At 48.0% G+C, this 25,310-nt stretch overlaps 1 protein-coding gene across 6 annotated transcripts in view; it reads right to left on the bottom strand.

Annotated features, from left to right (window-relative positions):
• The window catches only part of rasal2 (RAS protein activator like 2), a 60,039-nt gene that overhangs the window by 5,249 nt on the left and 29,480 nt on the right, over window positions 1-25,310 (bottom strand). For 4 of the 6 annotated variants that reach the window (XM_031732150.2, XM_031732149.2, XM_031732147.2 and 1 more), the window contains exons 4-12: window positions 13,198-13,304; window positions 10,579-10,691; window positions 5,121-5,274; window positions 4,632-4,730; window positions 3,904-4,458; window positions 3,325-3,469; window positions 1,749-1,893; window positions 444-683; window positions 165-366 (exon numbers count right to left, since the gene is read on the bottom strand). In XM_031732150.2, the coding sequence (XP_031588010.2) occupies window positions 165-366; window positions 444-683; window positions 1,749-1,893; window positions 3,325-3,469; window positions 3,904-4,458; window positions 4,632-4,730; window positions 5,121-5,274; window positions 10,579-10,691; window positions 13,198-13,304 (1,760 nt within the window). Of the gene's footprint in view, window positions 1-164; window positions 367-443; window positions 684-1,748; window positions 1,894-3,324; window positions 3,470-3,903; window positions 4,459-4,631; window positions 4,731-5,120; window positions 5,275-10,578; window positions 10,692-13,197; window positions 13,305-14,953; window positions 14,991-23,230; window positions 23,289-25,310 lie in introns of those variants that run through there. The other 2 variants (XM_031732151.2, XM_039602121.1) reach the window with 2 other exon arrangements.

Raw genomic sequence — 25,310 nt, forward strand, 5'->3', positions numbered from 1 at the left:
ACGCACACGCACAGACACACACACACACGCACACGCACAGACACACACACACGCGCGCACACACACGCACAGACAGACACACACACGCGCACACACACGCGCACACACACACGCACAGACACACACACGCGCACACACTGTGTTGATGGTTCGTGTGTCTGTACCTTGTCGAGCTGAGAGACGACCTCCCACAGGAGGGCGTGCAGCACGGACAGCTCACGGCCGAGGTCGATGTAGCCCTCGAAACCCGGCGTGTTGGTGAGCGTCTCCGGGTTGGAAATCTCCGACAGGAAACGCATCATCCCCGCCCATTCGTGCTCCAGGAAGTCATTCATGAAGGCCATGTACTCTTCCTTGTTTCCAAACCTTTGGAGGAAACGCAAAGTGAAATTTTGTTTTTACAGAACGACCCCGGCGGCACACGCTGACCTGCGGGTACTCACTTGGTGAAGTTGGCGAGGTTCTGGATGACTTTGGCGATGAGCGTGAGCGTCCGGGACGTTCGGTCGTCGGGATACTCCTGCATGAGGTTGAAGAGCGAGGGTGACATGATGGCGGGGCAGAGGAAGCGCAGGAAGAGCGAGGCGCTGATGAGGCGCTTGCTGATGTCCTGCTGGTGGCCGCGGGCGACGCACTGCTGCTTCCACGAGGCAAACACTTCCTTCAGCTCGCGAGGAAACACGCTGCGGAGACGGGAAGGAGCCGACAGCACTCAGAGCAGGAAGGAAGGATCGGGTAGCTGCTGCTTTCCACCAAACACTTATCGACTTCTGAAGGCTTTTAATACGTCTCAACGAGCAGGATCATGTCGTTTACGTCGACACACACGGGATCCCAACTTCCTGTCTCTGAGACTCAAACCAATCACAGCGACAGCTTCACGGTCAGACCGAACAGCTTTCAAGCATCTGAAGGAGGACGACTTTAATTTACCCCAGAAAACATAAAACGTCTCCATCAAAGCCAGAGAGCCGTCGTCTGGCCCTTAATTTGAAAACCGAATCGCCAGGAAACATCTCACCTTCACAGACTTTTAATTTGCTGATTTTCAGTAGCAGAGCTCAAACATCAGACGCCGTCCCACAACTTCCTGTAACACTTTGCTGCTGTTTTATCCAATCACCACGTAAACCTGCTGTGACCCTGATTAAACTCACAGGTCAAAGGTCAGCTCAGACGAACAAACAGGGTCTCTGAGCTGTAGTTGCCTCCCGCTGGCAGCAGGGGGCAGAGGTTGACGGTGGATGACCTTCACTGAGCTCTGCTTGTTTTATATGATCCCTGATGCTGTCGTGCTAATAACATTCGTTCTGTCACAGTTACTCTGCGCTCTGCTTCTTTTTTGTTTTTTTTAAATGGGAAAACATCCACGCACACACGCACACACACACACACACACACACACACACACACACACACACACACACACACACACACACACACACACACGCACACATTACCCTAACCATGAAAAATTAAAGCCTGACCCTAAACGTAACCCTGTCACTAAAACACACTGAGTCTCAAAAATGCTTTCAAACTTGTGGGGACCAGGATGTTGGTCCCCATGAAGATATGAACACACACACACTCTGTTATTAAATTAAAGGTTAATATATGATGAACCTGAGGCTGTTTTTCTCGTCTCTGTTTGGGATCCTTTAGCACAGCTCCGTTCATTTCACTAAGACAAGTGTAACTTTAAAGACTTCTCTCAAACACCCTCAGCTGTTGGGACCCAGTCGTACCAGTAGGAGTTGATGATCTTGCAGAAGGCCAGCTCGCAGCACATCTTCAGGTTGCTCTGATGTTCGGCCAGGTCTCCGGTGGAGCATCGGCTCGGGTCCACCTCGCAGTTCTCGTCCGACTCGTACAGAGCTTTAATGAACTCTCCTGCGGACACAGACGGACGAGGCATGAAGACAAAGTGACCGACCGGGCGAATCAAACCCGTCCACACAGGAAACATTAAAGATAGTTTTTTTAGGAGGCCGCTGAATTTTACGTCTTCCCTTCAAACTCTTAATGTTTCATGAGTCACAGCACGTCTGAGCCCTCATTCTTCCTGAGCACATTGTCTTATCTGAACACCTGTTTTGAGGAGCCACCTGTCCCACATGCTGATAACGAGCCCTTCCTGGATAATCTCTGCGCTCAGACTGAGACGCAGCCAGGTCCAAACCAGTATGAATTTAAATATGAACTTTTACTGGAGCGACTGGTTTCACCTTTCTGGCTCTCTCATTAAGAGCGAGGCCTTCACTGTCAGCAGAGAAACTGTATTTACAGCTTCCATCCACGTTAATCTTTAATGAGTCGCCGTCTGAACCTGATGACTGTTTAACGGGCGACACAGCGCAATGACACGACTCGGCGAGCGCGAGCTGAATATTTGATGAGCTGAAAATACGACAATAAAAAGTCGCAGTCACAATCAAACGCCTTTAATCGATGAAACCTGCCGAGGAGGCAGGAACTTATTTCTATTTCCAGAGAGGAAGCTATAAATATTTTAACGAGGGTGACGCTGCTCGTGTCTTTGAAGCGTCTCTCAGTAACAGTTTGAAGAAGCTTTATTGGTTTGTAATGACGGCGGGTCTCAGCGGGCCTTCTTCTGTCACAGCCTCCACTATTTACAGCTTCTCTTCACAGCAGAGCAGAACCAGCCTGAGGATGATGAGGATGATGCAGCAGAGCAAAAACATAATTTAAAATAATTTAAAAAGTGCATCACAGAGACTTTCTTCTTCACGTGTTTGTTTCTTTGTCCTGATGTCAGATTTACTGTCGAGGTGGCGTCTGCTCTGTGGAGCAGCTTTGCATGACTCACAGTTCATAATAATCGTCCTTTAATCTGACACCAGGACTCTGTACAGCTCCTCAGTTCATCCTCTGTCTGAAACAAACAGCTTTAGCTCCTCCTCCTTTAAGCCTACCTACTTGGCGAACCTTCAGAAATGGCAGGTGGGCGTGGCTTCTGAGATGACCATTAAAGGATACCTCGTCTCTATGACATCATACGAATCCAAGAGTACAAAAAACTGTGTGAAACTGATCATTAGTCAGAGGCTTAGAGCTGCTCATAACTCTGATTCATTGATTAGATGCTAATTAATTATTTAACTGCCAATTATCAATACAGCTGATTATCATTTTTAAGACCTCTCTGATTTGACTAGATTTGAATATTTTGTTTTCTTAATTGTAAACCTCTGAGTCCAATAACAGTTTAGAATTTCACAGGAGAACAAGGTGACTCCGCCCACCAGACGGCAGGTTACAGGTGTGTGTGCGGTTGTGTGCACAGGTGTGTGCGAGGCTCACCGAGCGCGTCGTGCAGGTATTTCTGTCCCACCAGCTTCAGATATTCCTCGATGGCCTTGGTGGCCAGCGTGTTCTCCCTGAAGATCAGGACGTCGTGGTCGGCGCATCGATCCACCTCTGACATCACCAGGTCCGTCAGGAAGTCCTGAGGAGGAGGAGGTAGAGATGAAGAGGGCGCCATCATAGTTAATCACCTTACTTACAACACGGGTGCATTTACAAACGCTGCACGCCTCCTCTCTCCTACAACTCTGTGATCCATGAAATCAGCTTCACTGATCGACTCCGGTTAATGTTAATGAAGTTATCGAGCTTATCGGACTAAATGAGCTTTATGGATCGTTTTTGGGGCTTTTACTGAATCTGAACGGGTTTACTGGAATTATCGAGGATGGGAATCCTCCAGCAGCGAGCATTTATGGAAACGTCATCGTATTTAGGTCCGATTTTCTGCTGTTATGCTGATATTCAGGAACCCGTGTGAAGGCGGGTCCAGAGCGAGCGCTACCTGCAGTTTAAACCTCTGGGCTGACATGTTTTGCTAACAGGAAGTGAAACGTCAGCGTGACTGATTCTGACCTTTGCCCTGCCGGTGCTCTGCAGGATGTGGACCAGTGCGCACGCCATCTCCTCCTTGTTCTTCACGCTGATGACGGGCTCGAGCACCGAGCACAGCATGGTGTAGTTGTTGGTGACGAACTCGGCGAACTCCTTGTACTGCTCCATGGGCAGGATGGAGATGGTCTGGAAGCGCGACTTGATGCGGATCGACGGCCCGCCGCCTTTGCCCTTGCTGGTGGTGGGCGTGCTCACCGGGTACCACTTCTCCACAAACTGCCGGCCCGTCACGCTCGCCACCGGGATGTTGACCAGGCCCACGTAGTTGTTCTTGTCCTTTTTCTTCTTCTTGTCCACGTCGCGGTAGATGTGCACGGTGATGCTGTGCACGCCGGGCAGGCTGGAAAAGTCAAAGTACTCGCCCCAGAACAGGCTGTCGTGGCGGGTCTTGCTGGTGGTCCGGGCGTACAGGACGTCGTCCAGACACAGCTCGCAGAAATATTTCTTCTTAGGCGGGAGGTCTTTGGCTTCGATGATCCAGAGTCGCAGCAGGTTCTCGGCGCGCCGGCAGTTGTCCTGCGAACGCAAAAACACCGTTTGTTAAACTGATTTTGTGACACCTGCGAGGCAAAAACTGCACAAACCAACGGACTGCAACTGCAGTTCCTCTGATGGCCACTAGAGGCGTTACAGCAGAAGTAAATGTTTCCGGCTTCACAAAAACTCATCGGTGCAGGACAGGAAGTCACCTTGTTGGGCTGAATCGTCCTCCTCAGGTTCTCCATCCACTTGTCTCTCTCTGAGGCCGACGTGCAGCTGAAACACTTGCTGCCGCCCGAGTACGTCACCTGACAGGTGAGACAGAGAGGGAGGGTCACTCAGACAACCAGGGGTGCAGGGTGACACGACTACTTACAGGTACCTGCTCAAAACATCCAAAAGTAACGAGGACACAAATCCTGGGACTTCACGTCCAAAACATATCTGCTCTTTTTTATATCCGTCTTTATTTATTCTACAGTGCTTAAAAGAACCTGATAAAACTCGTTTATCAGTTTTGTGACATGAAAGAGTTGCATCAATCAAAATGAGCAGCATTGATCCACTTTACGAGCGTCAGTAAAAACGAACACTGTGCTGCCCTTCAACACGCACAACAATAATTAACTAGAAAATCTTTCTGCTGTTAATCATCAGATTTCTCTGAAGCTCAGGTCAGACATTTCACCGTGCGTCACCTCGAAGCAGAACTCCTGTCCCAGGATGCTGCTGTGCAGAGGCTTGATGAACACGTCCTCCTCCATGCTCAGGTCCAGAGCCTCCACCGCGCTGCCCGGGCTCAGCAAAGACTCATGGGAGCTCGACTCCTTCAGCTTGGGAAGCACGCGAGATCTGGAAGACAGGAAGGAGATGGAAAGGTAAACGGATGTTAGGGCGAGTTTAAACCACAGGGGGCGCCGCTGAGCCCGGTACGCGGCATCACCAGCTTCACCAAACTCCACCCGAGCTGAGAGCACCTACGAAAAACAGCCACAGAGCCAGGCGAGGGGGGGGCCCCAGAGCATCCCTCCCACCTCGACCCTCTGGCAGACGTGCAGCAGCTCCGGTCACCGCCGCCGCTGCCGAGCTTCACCCACACAGTCCGGCAGCCGGTAAACAAATCCTGAGATGGCCAATCGTATCTTGCCTGCGGGAGTGTAACCGTGGCAGCGACCCCCGCTGGGACAGCCAGCGCTTGGCAGCGAGCGTGACGCAGCAAGGAGCGTCTCAGAGGACGCAATAATGAGGAAGAGAGGGAGAGCTGCAGCGTTACGAGCAGCAGAAGAAGAAAGTTCATTCAATACAGCTCCAATAAATCCAGAATAAACTCTGCAGCGAGGCTTCACGGTCACATGACGTCACCGACGGCGCTTTTACAGTTCAGAGCTGATTCTTAAACATAAACTGGTGAAGCTGCTTTTACCTTTAATGCTCCACCCTGCTGGATCCGCTCACATCAGTCACACCACAACGCCTGTTTTTTATTTGAGCCTCAAAGTTTTCTGCAGATAAAGTGAAACTGCGTCTCTGAGAAGCTTCAGTTTCAGATAGTTTTACTTCTCCGTGTTTATCCAGCGCTGGTTTTCAAATGTTTCCCCGAAGCTCATCAAAGGGTCAGCTGGTTCGTAGCCCCCCACCCCACCCCACACCCCACACACACACACACACACACACACACACAGATATGACATCAGAGTTTCTTCTGATTGGATCATGAGGTGGAGACCCGTCCGTGGAGCATCTGCAGACCACAGCATGTTGTGTAAGCGTTCTCCTGCTTTGCATGACATCAGGGGTCATTTCGAATTCACTGAGTGTGTTTGTGCACTTTCTCTGCTGATGCTGTGAGGACGCAGCTCTTCCTGCAGAGTCACGCTGAGAGCAACAAAAACAACAGCGTGAAGTGAATCATCACGGTTTCCTGTGCAGACATCCAGGTTAAACCAGCAGGAAACTAATCAATGTGATGGAAACATGTGTGTGTGTGTGTGTGTGTGTGTGTGTGTGTGTGTGTGTGTGTGTGTGTGTGTGTGTGTGTAATCCTCCCGCTGTGTCAGATGAGTTACGTAAACCCGGATTAGCGGCCTGAGATCAGCAGTGATGCTGTGACATCACATCTGATGCTGAATTAAACGCTCTGACCGTTAAATTCGATCACTGACGGCTTCGTGATTAAAAAACTGCTTTTATTAAAACTCAGACTGAAGTTTAAACACTGAGTGATGCACGAGCTTCATTGACAGTCATTCTGATTAAAGCTGGTCACAAACCAACAGCGACGCTCAGCTGGAAGCAGCGCTGTGCATTTGACTAATCCGAGACATTTGATGCTGCAAGCTCATGAACGTTCTGCTCTCCATCCACAAAGCACCAACCAGACGAAGCTCTTCACCCGTTTTAAAGCATCGTCACGCTTTCACTGAATTCAGGTGTACGATAAATAACCTCAGATGTATCTGCAGTCCAGCAGTTCGCCAAGTTTCACTCCATGCCAGCGCTGAAATCACCCAAACCTGCAGTTCCTCTAACGTCCACTAGAGGCTCCAGCAGTGAGTCAGTTCACTGCCCTGTTAAAATCCAGCTTTACAGCAGGACTGCATCAAGATGCTGACACTGACCAGTGCAGAAACCAATGTGTGAGCACACACATCGTTTATATACAGTCTGTGGGTTTGACTTCCTGTCAGCTCAGGTGTGCTTTGGTCTGAGGAGCAGGGCGTGCTTCAGGATGATTAAACGAAAAAAACTCCTTATCTGGAAGTGCCTGCAGCTCTAAGCTGCAGACTGTGGATGCATCAATTAACCTTGAAGGCGTGATGGCGGCTCAAGGCTAATCTCCCCTGGTGGTCGCCTGTGGTATTACAATGTTAAAACAAACAACATTTTAAAGGAGACATCTGCAAACACAGCATGTGTTCAGTGTCTATATGTGAATTTATCCACTTCCTGTTTTTAAAACCTCAGGAAAACTGTGGGCGGAGCCAGCTAGGAAACCACCACTGAGCACGTGCAGAAGCTGGGACCCATCAACACAAACCCAGGAGTGAGAAACTTTTCACCCTCACGACCTGCTGTAGATCCAAAAACCTGCAGTTTCAGCGCGAGTTCAAACACGAGCAGAGGAAGCGAGCGCTCCGGTTAGAAGACGTTTGTTAAGACCTGCCTGGTCATGTGACCAGCAGCCGCAACGCTCCATCAGTGAAACACAGTAAGCCATGTTTCACCAAATAAAAGAGACAGTCATAAAACACACAACCCGACTGCTTCTTTGAGTGTCAGCAGAGTGTAAACACACACACACACACACACACACACACACACACACACACACACACACACAGGAAGGGCTGGTCTCCTGCATTAGGACAGAAACCTGATCCACTCTGCTGCCAGAGGAAGACGAGGAGGAAGCACTTACAGGTCTAAACACACACACACACACACACACATCTCTGCATCTCTGTCCATGGTAATTCCTGTGATGATGATGATGATGATGATGAAGGGCACAGCTGGGTGAATCTATCAGAGGAACTCGAGTTTTCAGTTCGCACTCGCTGAAGTCCAGATCTCACAATATCTTCTGGTGTGAGAGCAGAAGACGTCAAAGCAGGAGACAAAGACATCCAGACGTTTCTTAAAAGTTTCCTTCCCACACTGCACCTCTCTGTGTACAGTACTGGATCCTCGGGGCTCCTGTAGCAACATTATTGAAATGGCAGCAAACACCAACGCGGCCGTCACCTTCACGGTGAGAATCAGACACGTTCTGAGGCTGCTCGCAGATTTATTTTTGTCTGTCGACCCGTCACGTGGGTTCTGCGACACCACAGAACATTAACTCTGCTCCATCACGAGCTCGACTTCAACCGCTGCGCTCAGATAACACCGGAGTTCGCAGTGCGGCTCCCTGCTGCTCAGCTCACCCTCAAACTTCATCTGAAACGTCTGTCATCCCGTCCAAAGACAGCAGGAGTCAGTCAACCAATCACAATGCACCATTTTCATCTCACATACACACACGCGTGCAGTCCTACCTGAATCTGAGCGATTTGGAGAGCTGAGCTATCCGAGCTCTGCGGAGGAGAGAGGACGAACCATCCATCAGGAGTCAGAGCTCAGAGCTGACTGAGAGCGAGGCTGCGTGCGTGCGTGTGTGTGTGTGTGTGTGCAGCATTATCCTGATGTCCAGCTGGCTGTCACTCTGTCGGTTATAAAGCTGCACTCAGCATCAGCACCACGCAGACAGAGGCTGGGACAGATGTTGTGCAGAGGTTCAGCAAACACTTCCTGGTGTCACACACTTCCTGTTGGCTGTTAAACCTCGCTCACCCTGAGGCTGGAAGCTCCTCCCACACCTGCATGAGTCCAGGAGGAGACCTGCATCTGGATTAATTCCTCACTCACTCATATTTTCCTGTTATGACACGACAGGAAATGAGAGGAAGTGCTACCACAGCGCGTATGAGGAGTACTCGCCGTAGCCTTCCCCAAAGTTCATTTGGTAGAGGTGGAGCCCCTCTCTGAGCCTGGTGCTGCTTGTAGGTGATCGACTGCTGTTTGCTCTTATTAAAATCGCTGACGCCTGCAGTGAAAGCGTCGCCTGTTACTAAATATTATAAAAGGTTAAAGCTTCACTTTTATTTTATTATAATTCAAATTCAGAGAAGAACCTGGTCACACTCTGAAATCAGTCACAGCTTTGTTTGATAAAGAGAAGCACATTTTTAAAAATGATTGATCAGAAATGCGGATTAATGGATTCAATCATTAAATAAATATTTGTTTTAACTTCTAGTTTTTGAGTAAACATTTTTTGTTAAAGGTCATTTTTGAATCATAAATATTTTCATGGTGACACATGGTTCCAATAATGACTGGTTTCAGTGAAAAGCATCGTCAGACCTCTGAGACAGGAAACAGGGCGAGTCATTCACCACTTTAAAAATGATTTCAGAATAAATGTAAATCAAATTTAACAGGAAGAAAATCCCAGCGAACGGAGTCATACCTGGAGGTTTTCCAGGGAAAAGATCTCATGAAAACACACTCACACACTCAGGAGGAAACTTTATCTTACAAACCGAACAAACCTCTGCAGAGTGCAGCAGAGTTCCAGTAAAACCACCTCCAGGCAGTGCTGGGAAGGCTGGGCGGGTTAATGGAAGGAGGAAAAACCCACAACCTCGACGATCAGCAGGAGGAGAGACCCGCCCTCTGTCTGCCGGACAGAGTTCCTCACATGTGACAGACGGACGCTGGGCTTCATTACTGGAGGAAACGCAGAGCGACCAGAAGCAGCAGCCAGAGCAGGAAATGAGCGTTAATATCAGAGTCTGCTGCTCAGCGTCACTAAGCATGAATAAACTGCAGACTCACTCAAACCGAAGCCTCTGCGACTCTGAGCCGGCCCGCAGTCAGCTTATCAATCAGAAGCTGCTCTCTCTAATAAACCAATCAAACCGTCACCGGATCACACAGACCGAAGAAAACCGAAACATCACGATTGCCAGCAGACCTCTTATGGAGCCAGTTTCCTCCTTCATAACGAACACTGTTAGAGACCGAATCAGTCGACCCCCCAGGCCTGAGCAAACCTGCAGTTCCTCCAAAGTCCACTAGAGGCTCAGAAGTGAGTCACCCCCCATAGACCCCCATGTTAACGGCATATAAAAGACAGAAGTGATGTTTCCTCATTTCATGGTTAAAAGCACTCAGCCTGGCTCTGACGCTGTTAAAAACAGCGAGCGTGCCTCGTCTGTGTTCATACGATCAGTTTATGTTTATAAATTCTGATTTTTAGGAAATTGAACAGACGTGGAAACAGACTTTGTAGGAACTTTTAAACATGCATGCTTTTAAACTATGAAACTGTTCCAGGCCAGGCTGTCCTGTTTCTAACAGGCAGGTCTGAACCGTCCATCTGGACCCGCAGAACCAGCAGAGAGCCTGAGGTGGACCCTGAACACGCAACAGGAGGCCTGACAGCCTCCGGGTGGAGACCTTTATCATCGGGCTGCAGGCGGAGGAAGGACTGTGCACAGACATCCCGTCTGTACCAAGGCTGGAGTATGTTTATGTTCAGATTAATGCAATAAAAGACTCAAATCTGAACGAAGAACAGCTGAAGAGCAGCTCGAGCTCTGGAGGTGTTACCTGTCGGCATCGGCGGGCCGGATCGAGGGCAGTCTGAAGCTGGTGTTTCTGTCCAGTTTGGTCTGACTCCTCGTCCTCTTGATGGAGCCTTTAAGACGTTTACTGAAAAACCCCTGAAGGAGAAACAGAAAAGGTCAGAATCAGTCACAGATGGCGATTTTCACGAGAGCGGCACTGATCTTCACCGAGAGACGTTAACATAGACTTTCATGAGCGTTGGATCGGCGAGTAATCGCTTCAGATATTCGACTGTAACCTCAAACCGTCTTCCAAGAATAAAAGGAGCTCCTGTTTCTACTAAAAAACTCTCAGATCACTTAACGGCATCTCAGACGTCCTTTTTCCATCCTGTTTCTGTCACAAGAGCCTCGCTGTGAGCGATGCTGCTGTGGCTCACACAAAGCTCAGCTCTTCACTCTGAGCCAGCGAGGTCGTTCACAGAAACACTTCTCCATCCTCGACCTCAGAAACTCAACTGTTTATCACAGGATCCACGTGATGCAGCAGCACCATCCCTCAGTCCTCAGCACAAAGAACCTCCTTCAGCTACAGTCAGGTTTAATCTCATTATTTTGGTGATTACTGGATCATGACCGAGCTCTCATTCTTTTGTCATAAATCAAGCGCACCCCCGTCATTTAAGTGACGAGCGTTCGTCTCTTTAAAAGTCGAAACTCACTCGATGTTTAGTTCGGCTCAAAGAAATCCTGAAATTAGTCCAAGCTGTAAAATGTGCACGTGTGTGTTAAAAAACAAAAACTCAAAGTGTAAAAAGCACAAGCACAGAAAACAACAATACTAATTTCAAACAATATGTTTTCAAATGAACATTAAAATCCACAAATCACAGCATACGTGAGAAAAAATGCTTCATTTATTCCAAACGTTGGTAAACGATTGTGTTACATCAGCCATGACGCATGTAAGGCGCTAAAACTTAACGAATGCAGGCGATTCCTCCATCAGCTGACCTCCGTGTGGAACAGCAGCGATGAATGATGAGCTCAGGTGGAGGTGCTACGACGAGAAAACGCCCTCTGGTGGTGTTTTCATGCAGGTGAGGTGGAATAGCGGCCCTGAGCACAGCATCAGCACACACCTGTGTGTTTAAGCATCGACCAGGCGGTGTGCTGCTTTAGAACGACCGTAACTCCGTCACGTTTGCACTAAAGACAACTCAAAGTTCTACAGCCATATTCGGCTGTGGGTGTTTGTATCATGTTCAGATGCTGCTGCTGTTCCCTCCCGTCCGCCTGTTGTGAGCGTCGACTATGTCGCTGAGCTGAGCTGAGCGTCTCATTCTGTGGTCACGCAGAACCAAACTCCGCCCCCTCACCAGCTGGAGTCAGAGGCGGTGGCGTTTGAGTTGTCCACAGCACAGTGCAGGAAACACTGAACAGCTGGTCATGTTTCACAGGTCGCTGAGCTCAGCAGCGTGTTTGACCAGCACCTGCTGCCCCCTGGTGGCGTTTTCATGCAGGAGAAACAATAAATGTCTTCAGTTCAGCCACTTCGAGACTTTTGGTAGAAGATTCATGTGTCGGTTATTATGCTGGTATTAAAAATCACACTGACATCTAAACACACACCGATACCACCCGGGCCTGCTTCAGGCTGAGTGCTGATTGGTTCCACACTGATGAGTCATCCCTGTATCTCCATCTATGATCAAACTCTGATCAAACCCTTCAGCTCTCAGGTCGTCTGTCACAATAAAAGCCCCGTGCAGAGCTGTGGAAGTGAGCGGCCTCATTTCCGGAGATATTAATATCCTCAAACGCATCACCTCCTCCCCCTCCCCTGCAGACTCCCTTCAGGCTCATTGGCTCCTTTTAATGCATCAGAATAGAGACGCATCCTGCCAGAGAGTGAGGAACACTTCAAACAGGCCGCCTGCACCCTTAAAAACCGCCACCGCCTCCACCAAACAGCCAATCACACCTATTGATCATGATTGTTGGTCTCTGAGGATTGCTGAACAGACGACTGAAAGCTTCATGTCACTTCCTCACCACTGATGAACTCCCAGCATGCTCCCTGCCCGTGTTTACTTAAATCTGTGTGAAGACGTCTGAAACTAAGAATACGACCTGAGAGCTGCGACACAAACTCTGAGCAGAGTTTCAGCTCTGCTTCAAACAGTCACAGCAGAGCTTCAAACACAGACGCTCGAAACTAACAGAACAACAGCAACAGTGACAAAAACAATAACAATAATATCCTGTGTTTAATTGTACCAACAAGATTTTATTTACTGAGCACTTTCCCGGTAACCTGATAACCAAGCTAGTTAGCATTAGCACGCCTCCCTCACTTCTGGCTGTGAAAAACTGACGAGGCATTGAGCAAAATTTGAAACTGATGAGTGATGCCACGACCTAAACACACACGTAATTTATTAATATCAAGTATTCAGACTTTAGCGCCACCTGCTGGTAACAGGAACCCTGCCTTATGTACAGCCTGTGTGTGATATACAGCAAACAGGCGACACACCTCCGTGCTCTGAGGGTCACCAGAGAGGACGACGGAGCAGAGACGGGCCTGCGATCTCTCTGTGATGGCGTGCAGGAAATGAATAAATGCACAGACTTGGTGAGACGTGTTCCCGTTACTCACCGGCACTTTGAACGGAGACGTGTTTGGATTGTCGACTGCGACGCTCTTCTCCGAGCTCCCCAAACCGGAAATACTCCTCCTCCTCGGAGATCTCTCCGAAGAAACTTCTGCAAAGAGAGAGAGAGAGGGAGGGTTAACCAACATCATCATCATCATCAGCCTCTGACCTGAGCGACAGAGGACAGGTGAAGACGTTCAGACATGATGGAGGACGAGGACAGATGTCGGGTGGCAGATATCTACACCTTCTGTCAAACTTTCTTCCAGTAACGCCACCAACACACTTCAAGTCATTTTCACCAACGACCAATAAAAAATGACGAACTGCTGCAAACAGACGGAAAGGTTCAAACAGGAAGAAAACCAGAGAGCGCCAACAGAGCACGTAACCACGACGACTGCCGCTGACCAAAGCAATCATCTGAGCCGCCATGTCTTATGGGTCGTGTCCTTATTTAACATTTAACTGAAACTTAAACATTTCCTGGACTGTAAGTCAAGGCAGATGTTCCACCTGAGGTCTATAGAAGTGTCTGATTGGTTACACATCAAAAGTAAAAGCCAATCAGAACTGAGAACAGAGAAACACATTCAGTCTGAAGCAGCAAAAGCAAACGAGCTGAAAGAGTCAAGATAATAAGAGAGTAACTTTTATGAGACGAATTTTAAAACATGAAGACAAATCAGCTGTGACGGCGCCACAGTGGCTATGCTAATGGGAAAAAGGCTAAATTATGCTAGCAGCTACATGGACAGGCAGCCTCAGACTTCCTGAAACCAGCTCAGCTAAAACTTTAACATCTGCTTCTTGGTGAGTAATACGTTATTTAATATGAACACTTTGGTAAAAGTCACACTCGCTGTCATCTGACCAGGAAATCCACGGCTTAAAAACATGTGAGAGAGGATTCAAAAGCACATAACTAATAATAAATAACACATCAATGATGAGAGCATGACGCCAGATTCTTTCCTGCACCTGTAAATCAGTTCAGATATCGCTCCTCGTTCTCTCCTCCTCTTTAATAATCTGTATCAGCCCGTCTGTGGAGCTCGCCAAGCTTCCTGCTGCAGAAACCAGAGTCTAACATTTCTGCGTCCTCCTCTGCAGCTCTCACTCTCTGCAAACACATCCAGTGGGCCGGGTTGGACCCGGGCCCCGAGCCACATGTTTGACACCTCTGTATGAGAGTTTGTAACGCAGCCGTTTGGAGCATGAAGACAAACACGAGCACAGACACAAGCGAGCCACAATCAGCTGTGGGAGTTCCACCCCGACCCAGTTCAGGCCGCCGCCGCTGCATTATATGGAGTCAGCAGCGTCACGGCAACACCAAAACAAAATGTGGAGAGACGCTGGCGTCCGACCGGCAGCGTGTGGAGCCAACATGATGTTTACATGCTGAGGAAACGCGACAAAACGTGCTGCTCTGCAACAGGAAGTGAGCGCAGCATGCAGCAGCGGGAAGCTGGATCAGGTTCCAGCTGCAGGACGAGATGCTCGCCGCATGCACACCGCAGGCATGCAGCGCTGCGAGGAAGCCGGGGACAAACTTTCATGCAACCCCCCCACCCCCCACCAACCGAACCGCCCCTGATGATGGAGGAAGAGGAGTGCTGACGGGGACGCCATCAGCGCTGGTCTTTCTCTCCCGGGACAAAGTTGAGGCAACATGCGACAGGAAGCCAGGTATGACAGGTCGGTCACATGACACGGACAGAGACATACACAGAGGGAGAGAGAGGGAGACGGTACCTCGATCGCAGCTGTTCCCCATCATCTGAGGAGAGGACACACACACAGAGTCAGACGGGATTGGCCGGAGCCGCTGCCACCTGTCAGCCAATGAGGTTAAGCTGCAAACATCCGTCTTTGTCCCGTCCTCCACTTTGGCATCCCCCCAGCCCTCCCCTCTGCCACCCCTCCCTCCTCAGCACCGCATCCTCCTCCTCCTTCACGCTGCCTCCTTTCCCATCTCCTCCTCCTCTCTCTCCACTCAGCAGTAATTCTAAGTCTCGCTCGCCCGCTCGCTGAGGTTTTACCGCATTTCTTCAATCAATCCCACAAACTGCTCCGTTCTGCTGTCTCTCCTCCTCCTCCTGCTCTTCGTGTCTTCCTTCCTCTCTGCAGACCCTCCTCTGCCTCTCTCTCTCTGTCTCTGCAGCACCTCCCTCTCTCTCCTCTTCCTCTCTCGCTGCGTTTATCGCTGCCCTCGGAGGATAATTACCAAATAAGTTTCCCCTCAGCCGGCTGAAGTGGGACACAACTCTGGGGGCTGAATCACATCAGGCCTGCAAATTAACTCTATTTTCAGAGTCTGTTCATTGATCCTATCACTCGCTAATCACCATTAATCACTTTCAAAAGCATCATTTATGTCATCGGTGACCCGGGCCTGAAGAGTCAACGCGTTTTAATAACACAAAATGTTCATACCATTCAGCACAGGATCCGACGCCTGTCTTTGAGTCTGAAGACTTTCAGAGTTTCTTAATGATCTGCTCTAAAACGAAAGTTATTGAAATTTTGCCTCATAGTGAAACTTTTAGAAACGATCTGTAACTGCAGCTACGTGCAGACAGTAATCAGAGGTGTCTGCAGACTTTCTGCCTGCTGTTCAGCTTAAATATTACTTCCTGTTGTTTTTGCACCTGAGTCATTCAGACCACATCAGCTGATCCCGTTTGCGTCTCCTCGCCTGCTGTTATTGGCACACAGGTAGATTTCCACCTTTAGAAGAAAAACTCAATGCAGCAAAATTAAAACCCACTCATGACCAAGTGTCCTCTGTCACACTCAGTGGATCTTCTGATCATCTATAAATATCCACTGATCAGCTGTGTCTCAGATATTTGTACTCTGATACAAGTAATCAGCAGATGAGCCACACCAGGAATCAAACCAGCAACCATGTGACCTTTGATTAACAGTAATCATCAGTTTGCTCAGGTTTTCACCTTCCTCCTCCTCCTCTTCCTCCTCCTCCTTCTCCTGCTGCTGCTAACGAGTTATTGATCAGCAGGAACTCGGCTCAATCTGTCGTTTCAGCGGATCCACCAGAGACACGCGACCTTCACAGACGGGGTCACGGTCAAACCAGAGACCAGCAGCTCGCCAGTCTGGTGCTTTGGTCTATTTTTGCTTAGGTCTGTGACCTGTGGGCGTGGCTTACACTAACACTGTAGATAACAGACAGAGGTGAAAACCATGCACGTGCACCACTTCTGAAACTTTGCACCTTTTCATCCAAATATGCATTAAAAACAACAAAGTGATCAGCTGATGCAGCTAGCTGCTAATTAGTGCTAATATCCAATTAAAATCGTAGAATTTCACTAACTAAATCTGGAGCTAGAGCTGGGCGATATATCGAGTTTTTTAAAAATATCGATATATTTTTATACGAGATATAAGATGTGACTATATCCTTTATATCGATATAGTCTGTGTTACGTTATAATTATAGTTGCGGAGCCGCAAGTTTGCCTCTCTTTCATCCACTTTTGTCTTTACGCAACGTTACTCGACCTCGCCTCTCCTTCACTGAACACAACTCCCCCTCCTCCCCCATCGCTTCACCTGCAGGCAGTGACAAGATGGACACGGCAAATCTCCGTTAACGAGTTACTGCGCATCGCCCCGTGCGTGGGGCTGGACGGCGTCAACGTGCTAACGAGCTAGCCACGCTAACGAGCTAGCCATGCACGGCCTGAAATCCTTTCATTTTCTCAAAAGTTGACTGCGCGCCTTTTGTATGAATTCTGGTTGTGCTTGATGACCGCGAACCGATTTTATGTGATACACAGCGCTCAGCAATCTGTCAAAAAATGTTTTAGTTCGACTTTGCTAAGCTACGGAGCTGCACCGCTTGATGGATTGTCGGAGCATTACGGCTACCGAGGAGCCTCGCGGAGTGATACGTACTGTGCTTCAACGTAATATTACCGTATTGTGTGTGTATAAGGACCATAAATGGCTCCTGTTCAGAGACATGGTTACGAAGCGGATTTCAAACTCCAGGCTGTCAGTCACGCAGTAGAAGTTGGGAACAGAGCAGCTGTGAAATCTGTCTTTGTTATTATGCTCAGCATCTGTTAGTTTACATTTTGACTGCACAATTGTGAGCTCTTTGTTATGCACAAAACAACAGTTTTCTTTTATTTATAGAGCATCATTATTTAATAAATGCTCATAATTTATTTTTGAGTAGTTTTTTTCATGTACATCTATGCTGTATGTTAATAAAAGTGCCTGTGTGACATCTGGGACACAGCTTTGACTAAGAACTCTCTTTTTGTTCTTACTTTATGGCTTTAAAAAAATATCGAGATATATATCTTATATCGCCATCCAGCTGAAAAATATCGAGATATGAATTTTGGGTCATATCGCCCAGCTCTATCTGGAGCTCAGACTTCTTCTATGGTTTGTTAGCAGTAACCTCACAGCAGCCATGTTATTGGCCAGATGATGTCATTAAAAAGCCTCCAACAGCACAAACACGCTCCATTGGTCCAGTTCAGGTCAAGCTAGCAGACAGCTAGAAGCTACAGCCACCTGTCAGTCAAACAGGCCACGCCCCCAATAATACAAACTTTAAGCAGGCTGTAAACATGTTGCAAGCATTGACTCATTGCCAGAGCCTCTAGTGGTCATTAGAGGAACTGCAGGTTTTAGTATAAAAGGATGAACGTGTGAACAGACGTACACTGAGGGACTCTGGACTGTTTGTTGGATCTTTCTGATTCCGCCACCCTCCCTCTGACCACCACGACTGGCTTACATTGGCTCACGTGTCGGCTCGTAGGTATCGAGCTTCCCGGACGGACTCGTGGGAAAACTGCTGCTAAAAATAAGCCTGAGGGCAGAGAGAGGCAGAGCCGAGGGACAGGAGGAGGCTATCAGGTGTCAGAGAAACTCATCCATCAGCTGCTGGTGTCAGTGCACGCGATGGTTTCAGCCTGGTTCAGTTTAAAATCCCGTGGGCCTCTGAGGGCGCCCTGAACATCTGTCTGCTCACAGCTGGATGATTAGTTTAATGTCTGAGTTATCGACTCGACCGCCTGATGAATGAGCAGCTCTGTGAGGACAACAAACCTCCACAAACAGAAACCCGCACATAAACAACCAGGTAATACTGACCAATCACATCTCAGCAGACAGCGAGCAGGTAAACACTGAACCCCGAGCACCCTCCTCCCATCATAAGTGGTTCAACCTGTCACCTGTGAGTGTGTGTGTGTGTGTCAGTAGTGTGACACCGCTCAGAGAAGATGAATGGGTGGATGTGATGTCATCAGAAAGGAGCGTGAGGAATGCTGAAGCTGACCTCTGCTGAACTCTGTCTCATTCAGGAGTTGACACACCTGACACACACACACACACACAGCGACACAACAGTCTGCTGCACAAAGAAACCTTTGTGTGAAGCTGTCTGCAGGGCAGAGTGGGAGGAGCTTTCACAGCAGCAGGTATAAGGTGAGATTCCCAGAAAGCTTCTCCTAGTTTTAGTGAATGTTTCCCAAAGTGGAAGCGTTTCTAAGAGCAGAGCTGTGAGGCCAAAGCACCTGCATGAAGACGAAACAGCCTCATGTCCAAACACCATCAGGCGTCTGGGCTCACGGGCCTTTACATCACAGGTTTAATGGCTCATGACATCGTTTATCAGTGTTTACACATGTTTTGTATTAATAATCTAAATTTAAAAAGTAATCAGTTACTGAAGCTTTAAAATAAATGTAGTGGAGGAAACACTGAGCCTCCTTTTAGACTCAGACACCTCTGACAGGAACAGAGGTCAGAGTTAGCCTGCAGCAAATCTCACATATTTTATATGATTATTAAAAAACAACAAACTAAAAGATTCCTCTTAATGGAGCCGTGTAACGAAAAACACGGAAGGGTGAGAGTGGGTGAAGGAAACACTTCTTTCCACATTTAAACCATTTCAGGTGTTTTAATGTGAAAATACTGGCTGTAAGAAAAGCACACGTGGATCCCATGGAGGGCAGATAAACTAACGCGTGTTCTCTGGTGTTGTCGCAGCTCTGGTCCTTCTCTTTAGTTGTCGTAAGACTTTTTCTCAGCAGGAATGATAAAAACAAAGAGACCCCGTCAGCAGAGACCCCGTCAGCCCTCCTCCTCACACACAGCTCCGCTTTCACAACAAATATTCAAAGAATTTCTTTTCACATAATGAAACCAGTTCTGTTTGTGTGCGTCGGCCGCCTCCTCTCGCATCGCTTCACATTCCTCTGAATAAATTAACAGTATCAGTGAGACTGAGCCACCAGCTCGCCCCGCTGCCGGTGCTCAAACCACGGCGCCAGGATTCAACCTGCTGTCACCTGCCCGATCGGCTCGGGTGTCGTTCGCTTTGGTTTCTGTCGTGAGAGGAATGTCAGGGCAGATTTAAGATGTTTGGAACGAGTGTTGGATAATAAACAGCTGATCCACACACTCAGTTACACTCATTATTTTTATTACAGGTAATCAAACCTGAAGTTTTGATCGTTTTGTCACGTTTTGCAGACCTTAAACGTTTTTATAAGTTCTTCCTTCATCAGACCTCCTGAAGCTGTGGCTTCACTAACAGTGTGGAGCATCAGGTCATCATGGGGACCAGCAGGTTCTTCACCTGCAGAGCTCAAACTGGACCCGCACTGGGACCATTTAAAAACGGTCCTCAGCCGCAGCTCGTGATCTTTGAAATCAGGTGTTTTCAGTCTGGTTGCCACGGGTGTACGAGATCCAGCACGTACCTTGATTACATCTGTGAAAGAGCTCCGTGAACTCGAGCGTGGGCCGTAACAGGACGCCACCGTTGCAACAAGTCAGTTCATGATATTCCTCGATCAGCTGACAGTGGTGCAGCGTTTGTGCTGACTCGTGTTTAAGGACATTTATGCAGTTTAATGCATCAAAGTCGCTGACGCTCTGCTGACTCAGTAACTGCAGAATGCAGCCTTTGACTTTAACATCAGCACAGACACGGTGAGCCGGGAGCTTCCTGGTACTTTGGTCCACAGACGGTAGCTCAGCCTCTGAACGCTGCGCTGTGTGCACCTGATTTTTAACTCAAATGTTTCTGGATATTATATGAAAACATTTGCTGCTCTGTTATTTGGTGAGCTTCTTTAAAGTCCTGTTACTGTTCTGAGCTGTATATTATTGTTTACGACATTTTAATTTCAGATGAGCTCGAATGTAAACCATGAATTTGTGGCTGAATTCAGATTTGTTTCCACGGCTCTGACTTAATTCCAAGTTCTGGAATAAACTTTTTGTCTGAAGAAATGTTATTTTATTTCATCCTATTATTGCAAACTCCTGATACAAACAGACAAATCTGATCTGGGGTCAGTCTGTCTTCCCGTGCTGCGAGGACGCCGCCCTCATTAAACTCCAGAGCGACAGAATCACATTTACAGCCTCGATTAGAGCGAGCGAGGCGCCTGGGGAGACGCGTGGTCTCTGCTGCCACGAAGCTTCTCTGCAGGTCCTTCATAACCCCGCTTCCTGCAAGGTCAAAGGTTAAACTCTCTAAAAACAAACCTGCAGGAAACAGCGGCATGCTCCTTTAAAGGGAGCTCCCGTCATGCTGTGTGCATCCTCAGATGGGAGTTGTCTTCGGGAAATTTGGGACACAATGATCTAATCATAGCTGGAGCGGGGACAGCTGGAGCGCCACGATTTAGGCTAACTGTCACAGCATCCGTTAATAATGAGGAGCAGCCGAGCGCACGGAGCCGGAAGAAATGGGAGAGCCGCCGAGCACCAGGCGCCCACAGCCTTTAAGGAGACGTCACCGAACCTCCAGATCTGAGAGGCTGAAGTCATGTTTCCACACAGAGTGTGACTCAGGCTTCTTCGGCTGTTTATAATAACCACCATCAATGAGGTCGTTAATACTCTTTAACTAGCAGGTCATTACTGAGCACTAATAATAATGAAACTTGTTTTAAAGCAGACGCAGCAGCGCTGAGGTCACTCAGAGGTCACTTTGATCTCTATTGTTGTTCCTGCTCAAATATGAAGACTGGCTCTGCATTGGAGCAACAAGTGCATCATGGGACGGACGCCAGACGCTGACGACTCCGAGCCGTGAATGACTTTAACCTGTAATAATGGTTACCATGGCGCTGCAGCCACACAGGTTTTTGTTTTTTAAACCGTCCTCACACAGGAAGTGATGACAGACCGCAGGCAGAAGAGAATGGGCGGGGCTCGCCCGGTTTCTCAAGATGACATCATGTGTTGTGAATGAACTCAGAGATAAGAGGAATATTTATCCCGTGATGAAGAATCCCGACCTCAGGTGTTACCGGATTTGTTGCCGAGGTGACTACAGGACTCGCCGGCTGAGGTCACACCTCTGCATTACTGAAGACTGAAAACATCCCGCTGACTGTCAGCTGATGCTTCACACTTAAATATATATTATTTATTTTAGAGAAACGAGCTGGAAAACATTTATTTGCTGATTAAGTCAGAGGACTGTGAGTCAGGAGAGCGAGGGCCACATCCTGTCTCAACCTTTGTGATGTGCACTTGGTTTCTAACTACCTGGTTAAATAATGGTCGGTTTTATAAAATACAGGTTTAGACGATCTTATTTTTCCTACAGTCGAGCTCATGTTCTTCTCCTCAGACTCATTGTAGTTTCAGTCCAGTGTAATAACCCTGGAGTAGGTTTCATTCCCATCATGCTCAGAGAGCTGCTGTTAAAGTTCAACCATGTTGTGAAAGCTAAAGCCGGTTTCTGCTTCAGATCTCAGTGTGGAGGTTTTAATGCATCATCATTTCTAAATACATTTTCACCTTTAATGTCTGAATGATTCCGACTCTCACCTGTAATGTAGGAAGATAAATCCCAGAAACTGTCCCCCTGCCTGCAGTCTGGGCGTGACCTCTGACACGGAGCTTTGATTTGACATTCAAATCACCAACGGACCGCAGCCATTTTTTCTCCAGCTAACATGAGCCTCCATCATGTGGACTCTGAGACACAGCACCACCTCAGCTACTCTGCACAGACTTTAACCCGCCCACATCACACACTCGTGTACACCTGATGACCCGAGCTGCAGGACACACCGGCCTCGTTTAGGGATGCAATGATCGGGATCAAAAAACCAAAAGGTGATTAAAGTGCAGCGCTCCGACAGCCCGTTACCTTGCTGTCACGCTCGCTGCATTTGGTTAACACTTGTTGGGAAGCTTTTATTGCACCATAACAGTAACACAACATGTCATTAACTGGCTGCTCCACTCCGTGTGCGAGGAGCTGCATCGCTGCGAGCCCGACAGCAGGGGAAGGACAGATGACATGAACACATACCAGAGAGGTTTTGGCTTTCCTCCAAAGCAAAACCCACAGGGCTGAAATAAAAACTGTTTTAACCAGCAGTGCTTATATGCACAGTCATCCCTTCAAAGACGTCTGAGGCAGAAAAACCAAGCAGTTCTCATCATACCTCAGTCCTGCTGACTGTTATTATCTTACTAAAAGACACTCAAGCTTTAAATTTAAATTCTGGGGCCTGAGAAATCAGAAATGTGCTCGCCTGAATAAACATGACATTACAACATTGTTATTATCGTCATATCATTCACATCTCCTTCAGAGTTTCGTCATCATTTCTTTTCTGTTTGAAAGCGCTGCAGAAATAAAGTTTATGACTGCACCTGTTAAAGCTCAGAGCTGAAGGTCTATTTTCTCTTTTCTTTCATGTTTGAATAAAATAAAAACCAGCAGCAGCTCGACTGATCCATCAGCTGAACACACTTCTGATGGTGATCGATAACTGATCGATAACTGATGCCGGGCTGCTGATCGGAGAAACTAACTTCTCCTCTCGGTCCGACTCTTCGCGGAGCCTGAAGCTGCAGCTCTGCAGGCAAACTTCACCCGAACACGCGCCCGAAAGCAACCGGCGGAGAGCGCTCCGGAGGCGGGCAGCAGACCGAGCTTCTCCCGGTATCTGCCCGACCTCCGGAGGTCCGACCGGAGGGTTAGAGAGAGACACTCACCCGAATAGTCCATCACAACCGCGTTAACTCTAAAGTCATGTCCTCACTCAGTCCGGACGGTCTCACTCCGTCAGCAAACAGCAGCTCAGCGCACACTTCCGGCCGCACCTTCACAATAAAAGTCCGAACCAGAAAACTGCGCCGTCAGCGAAGCGCTCGGCCTTCAGTATAAAACTGTGATAACAGCATTTACAACCCACGGGTCTTTAAGACAACGACCCAGCATTTAAAGCAGCTTGTTTGCATGTTTTTACACCACCTTTTATTTTTGTGGCTCTCTTGCTATTTGTGTCCCGTTACACAACAAGCTCCACAAGTTAAATTCAAAGCTCACCAAACAACAACAAAAGCTTCTCGAAGGCTTTTATGATGGAGACATAAATAAAAAACGGCAATGCTTAGATGTTAAACCTGCTTAGAGAGCAGTTGGAGAGTGTTTGCAGACACTCGCCAACCCTCACGGCCAGCGCTTACGTCACATCCAGTCAGGTGGGCAGCCCTCTTTATAATCTGCCACATCCTTCGGGAGGTAAAATTAACTGTTAGATTCTTAAAAAACAAACAAACAAACAAACAAGTATCAGTGCATTTAGTTTAAAGATCAGTGGCTGAAGACACTTCAAAGAACAGATAAATCTAAATGATGCAAATATAAATGGTGTTTTTCAGATTTTTAGTTTTGCTGCTGATGGACCGAACTGATCTGACCTGAATGTCTGCTTGAACATGACAGAGTCACACGTAGCCTGAGGCAGCACTTTCAATCTCAGCAGCATTTCCTTTTTTTAATTGAGGAATTTATGGACTGAATCCAGATTTGTGTCACAGACTTTTATTTTGACGGTGAGTTTGGAGCAGGACGTGGTGATTTTATTGTGGTGGAGCAGACAGGTGGAGAGCAGACAGGAATGCAGCAGATCCAGAGATGAAGCGAGACGAGAGATCAGCCTGAAACAACGAGGAGCAAAGACAAAAACCCGTTTTGGAGACTTTTGCAGCAGCTGAACAGAGAGTGGGGGGCAGAGAGTGATGAGAGCTTTAAAAAGAGCCCCAAACAAAAGAGTGGGCCTGTGTGGGACCCACGCTGAGGGACAGTCACACTGAGAGAGCTCAGGTTAAAGGTCTGGCTTCAAACACATGAAGGAGAAACGTGCCGTTAACTCAGTACGAAGGTGTCACAACCATGTCTTTGTGTGTGTGTGTAATAAAATACGTGTAATAATGTATCTATAATATATATAAGTCTCTGCACACGGGGAACAGGTAGTGTAACGGTTCCTGTACAGCAACTCTGAAAAAATTCCTGTGCATTTATACTGAGACAGGACGGAGCAAAGGAGAAGGTGTCGCAGGACTTCCTGGGATTTCTGGAAATATGTTGTGTGAATTCCAGCTCTACTCTGGTTGGCTGAGAGAAGTGAATATCTCAGAGCTGTGAAATGATTCAAAAGCAGCCCGACAGCGACTGAAATCACGTGACCAGAGAGACGATCCTTGTGTGTCCGGTCTGGACGCAGCGATACTGCAGTCATTTCTTTACTAACACTGATTGGTCGAGTAGTCTGAATGGATCCAATCAATCTGAACCTGAACCCTGTATGAAGTTTAGTGAGTCTGCAACACACAGTATGAAACTCATCATAAAGACGGTTTTAAACCATAAATCTGTATTACACTAGTCCAGCCCACTTAAACCCAGTATCAATCCAGTTAAACCAGTGCTGCTTTTATTTGACAGCCTGGATTCCATCCTGGTTTAAAACAGAGTCACATGACCCTCAAAACTGACCGACTGCTCCTTTAACTATAGACTCTCCTGCTGTGACCACCTGCAGCCTGACAGGAAGTCACCTGCACAGGTGAGCGAAGGCGTGACCTGAGGCCTGGGGCTACTTTCACACACAGATCATCTGCTGCGATCAGGCCGTGGCCCAGGAAGAACCTCAGCTGGACGCTCCTGTGTCACAGCGAGGAAGAGGAGGAGGAGGAGGAGGCGGCAGAGCTGAGACACTTAATGAGCACGCAGTCAACACTGTAATTAGACTGTACCGAAGACAGAGGACTACAATTATATCTCAGC

The sequence above is a fragment of the Oreochromis aureus genome, linkage group 18, assembly GCF_013358895.1.
Source record: "Oreochromis aureus strain Israel breed Guangdong linkage group 18, ZZ_aureus, whole genome shotgun sequence".
Lineage (NCBI taxonomy): Eukaryota > Metazoa > Chordata > Actinopteri > Cichliformes > Cichlidae > Oreochromis > Oreochromis aureus.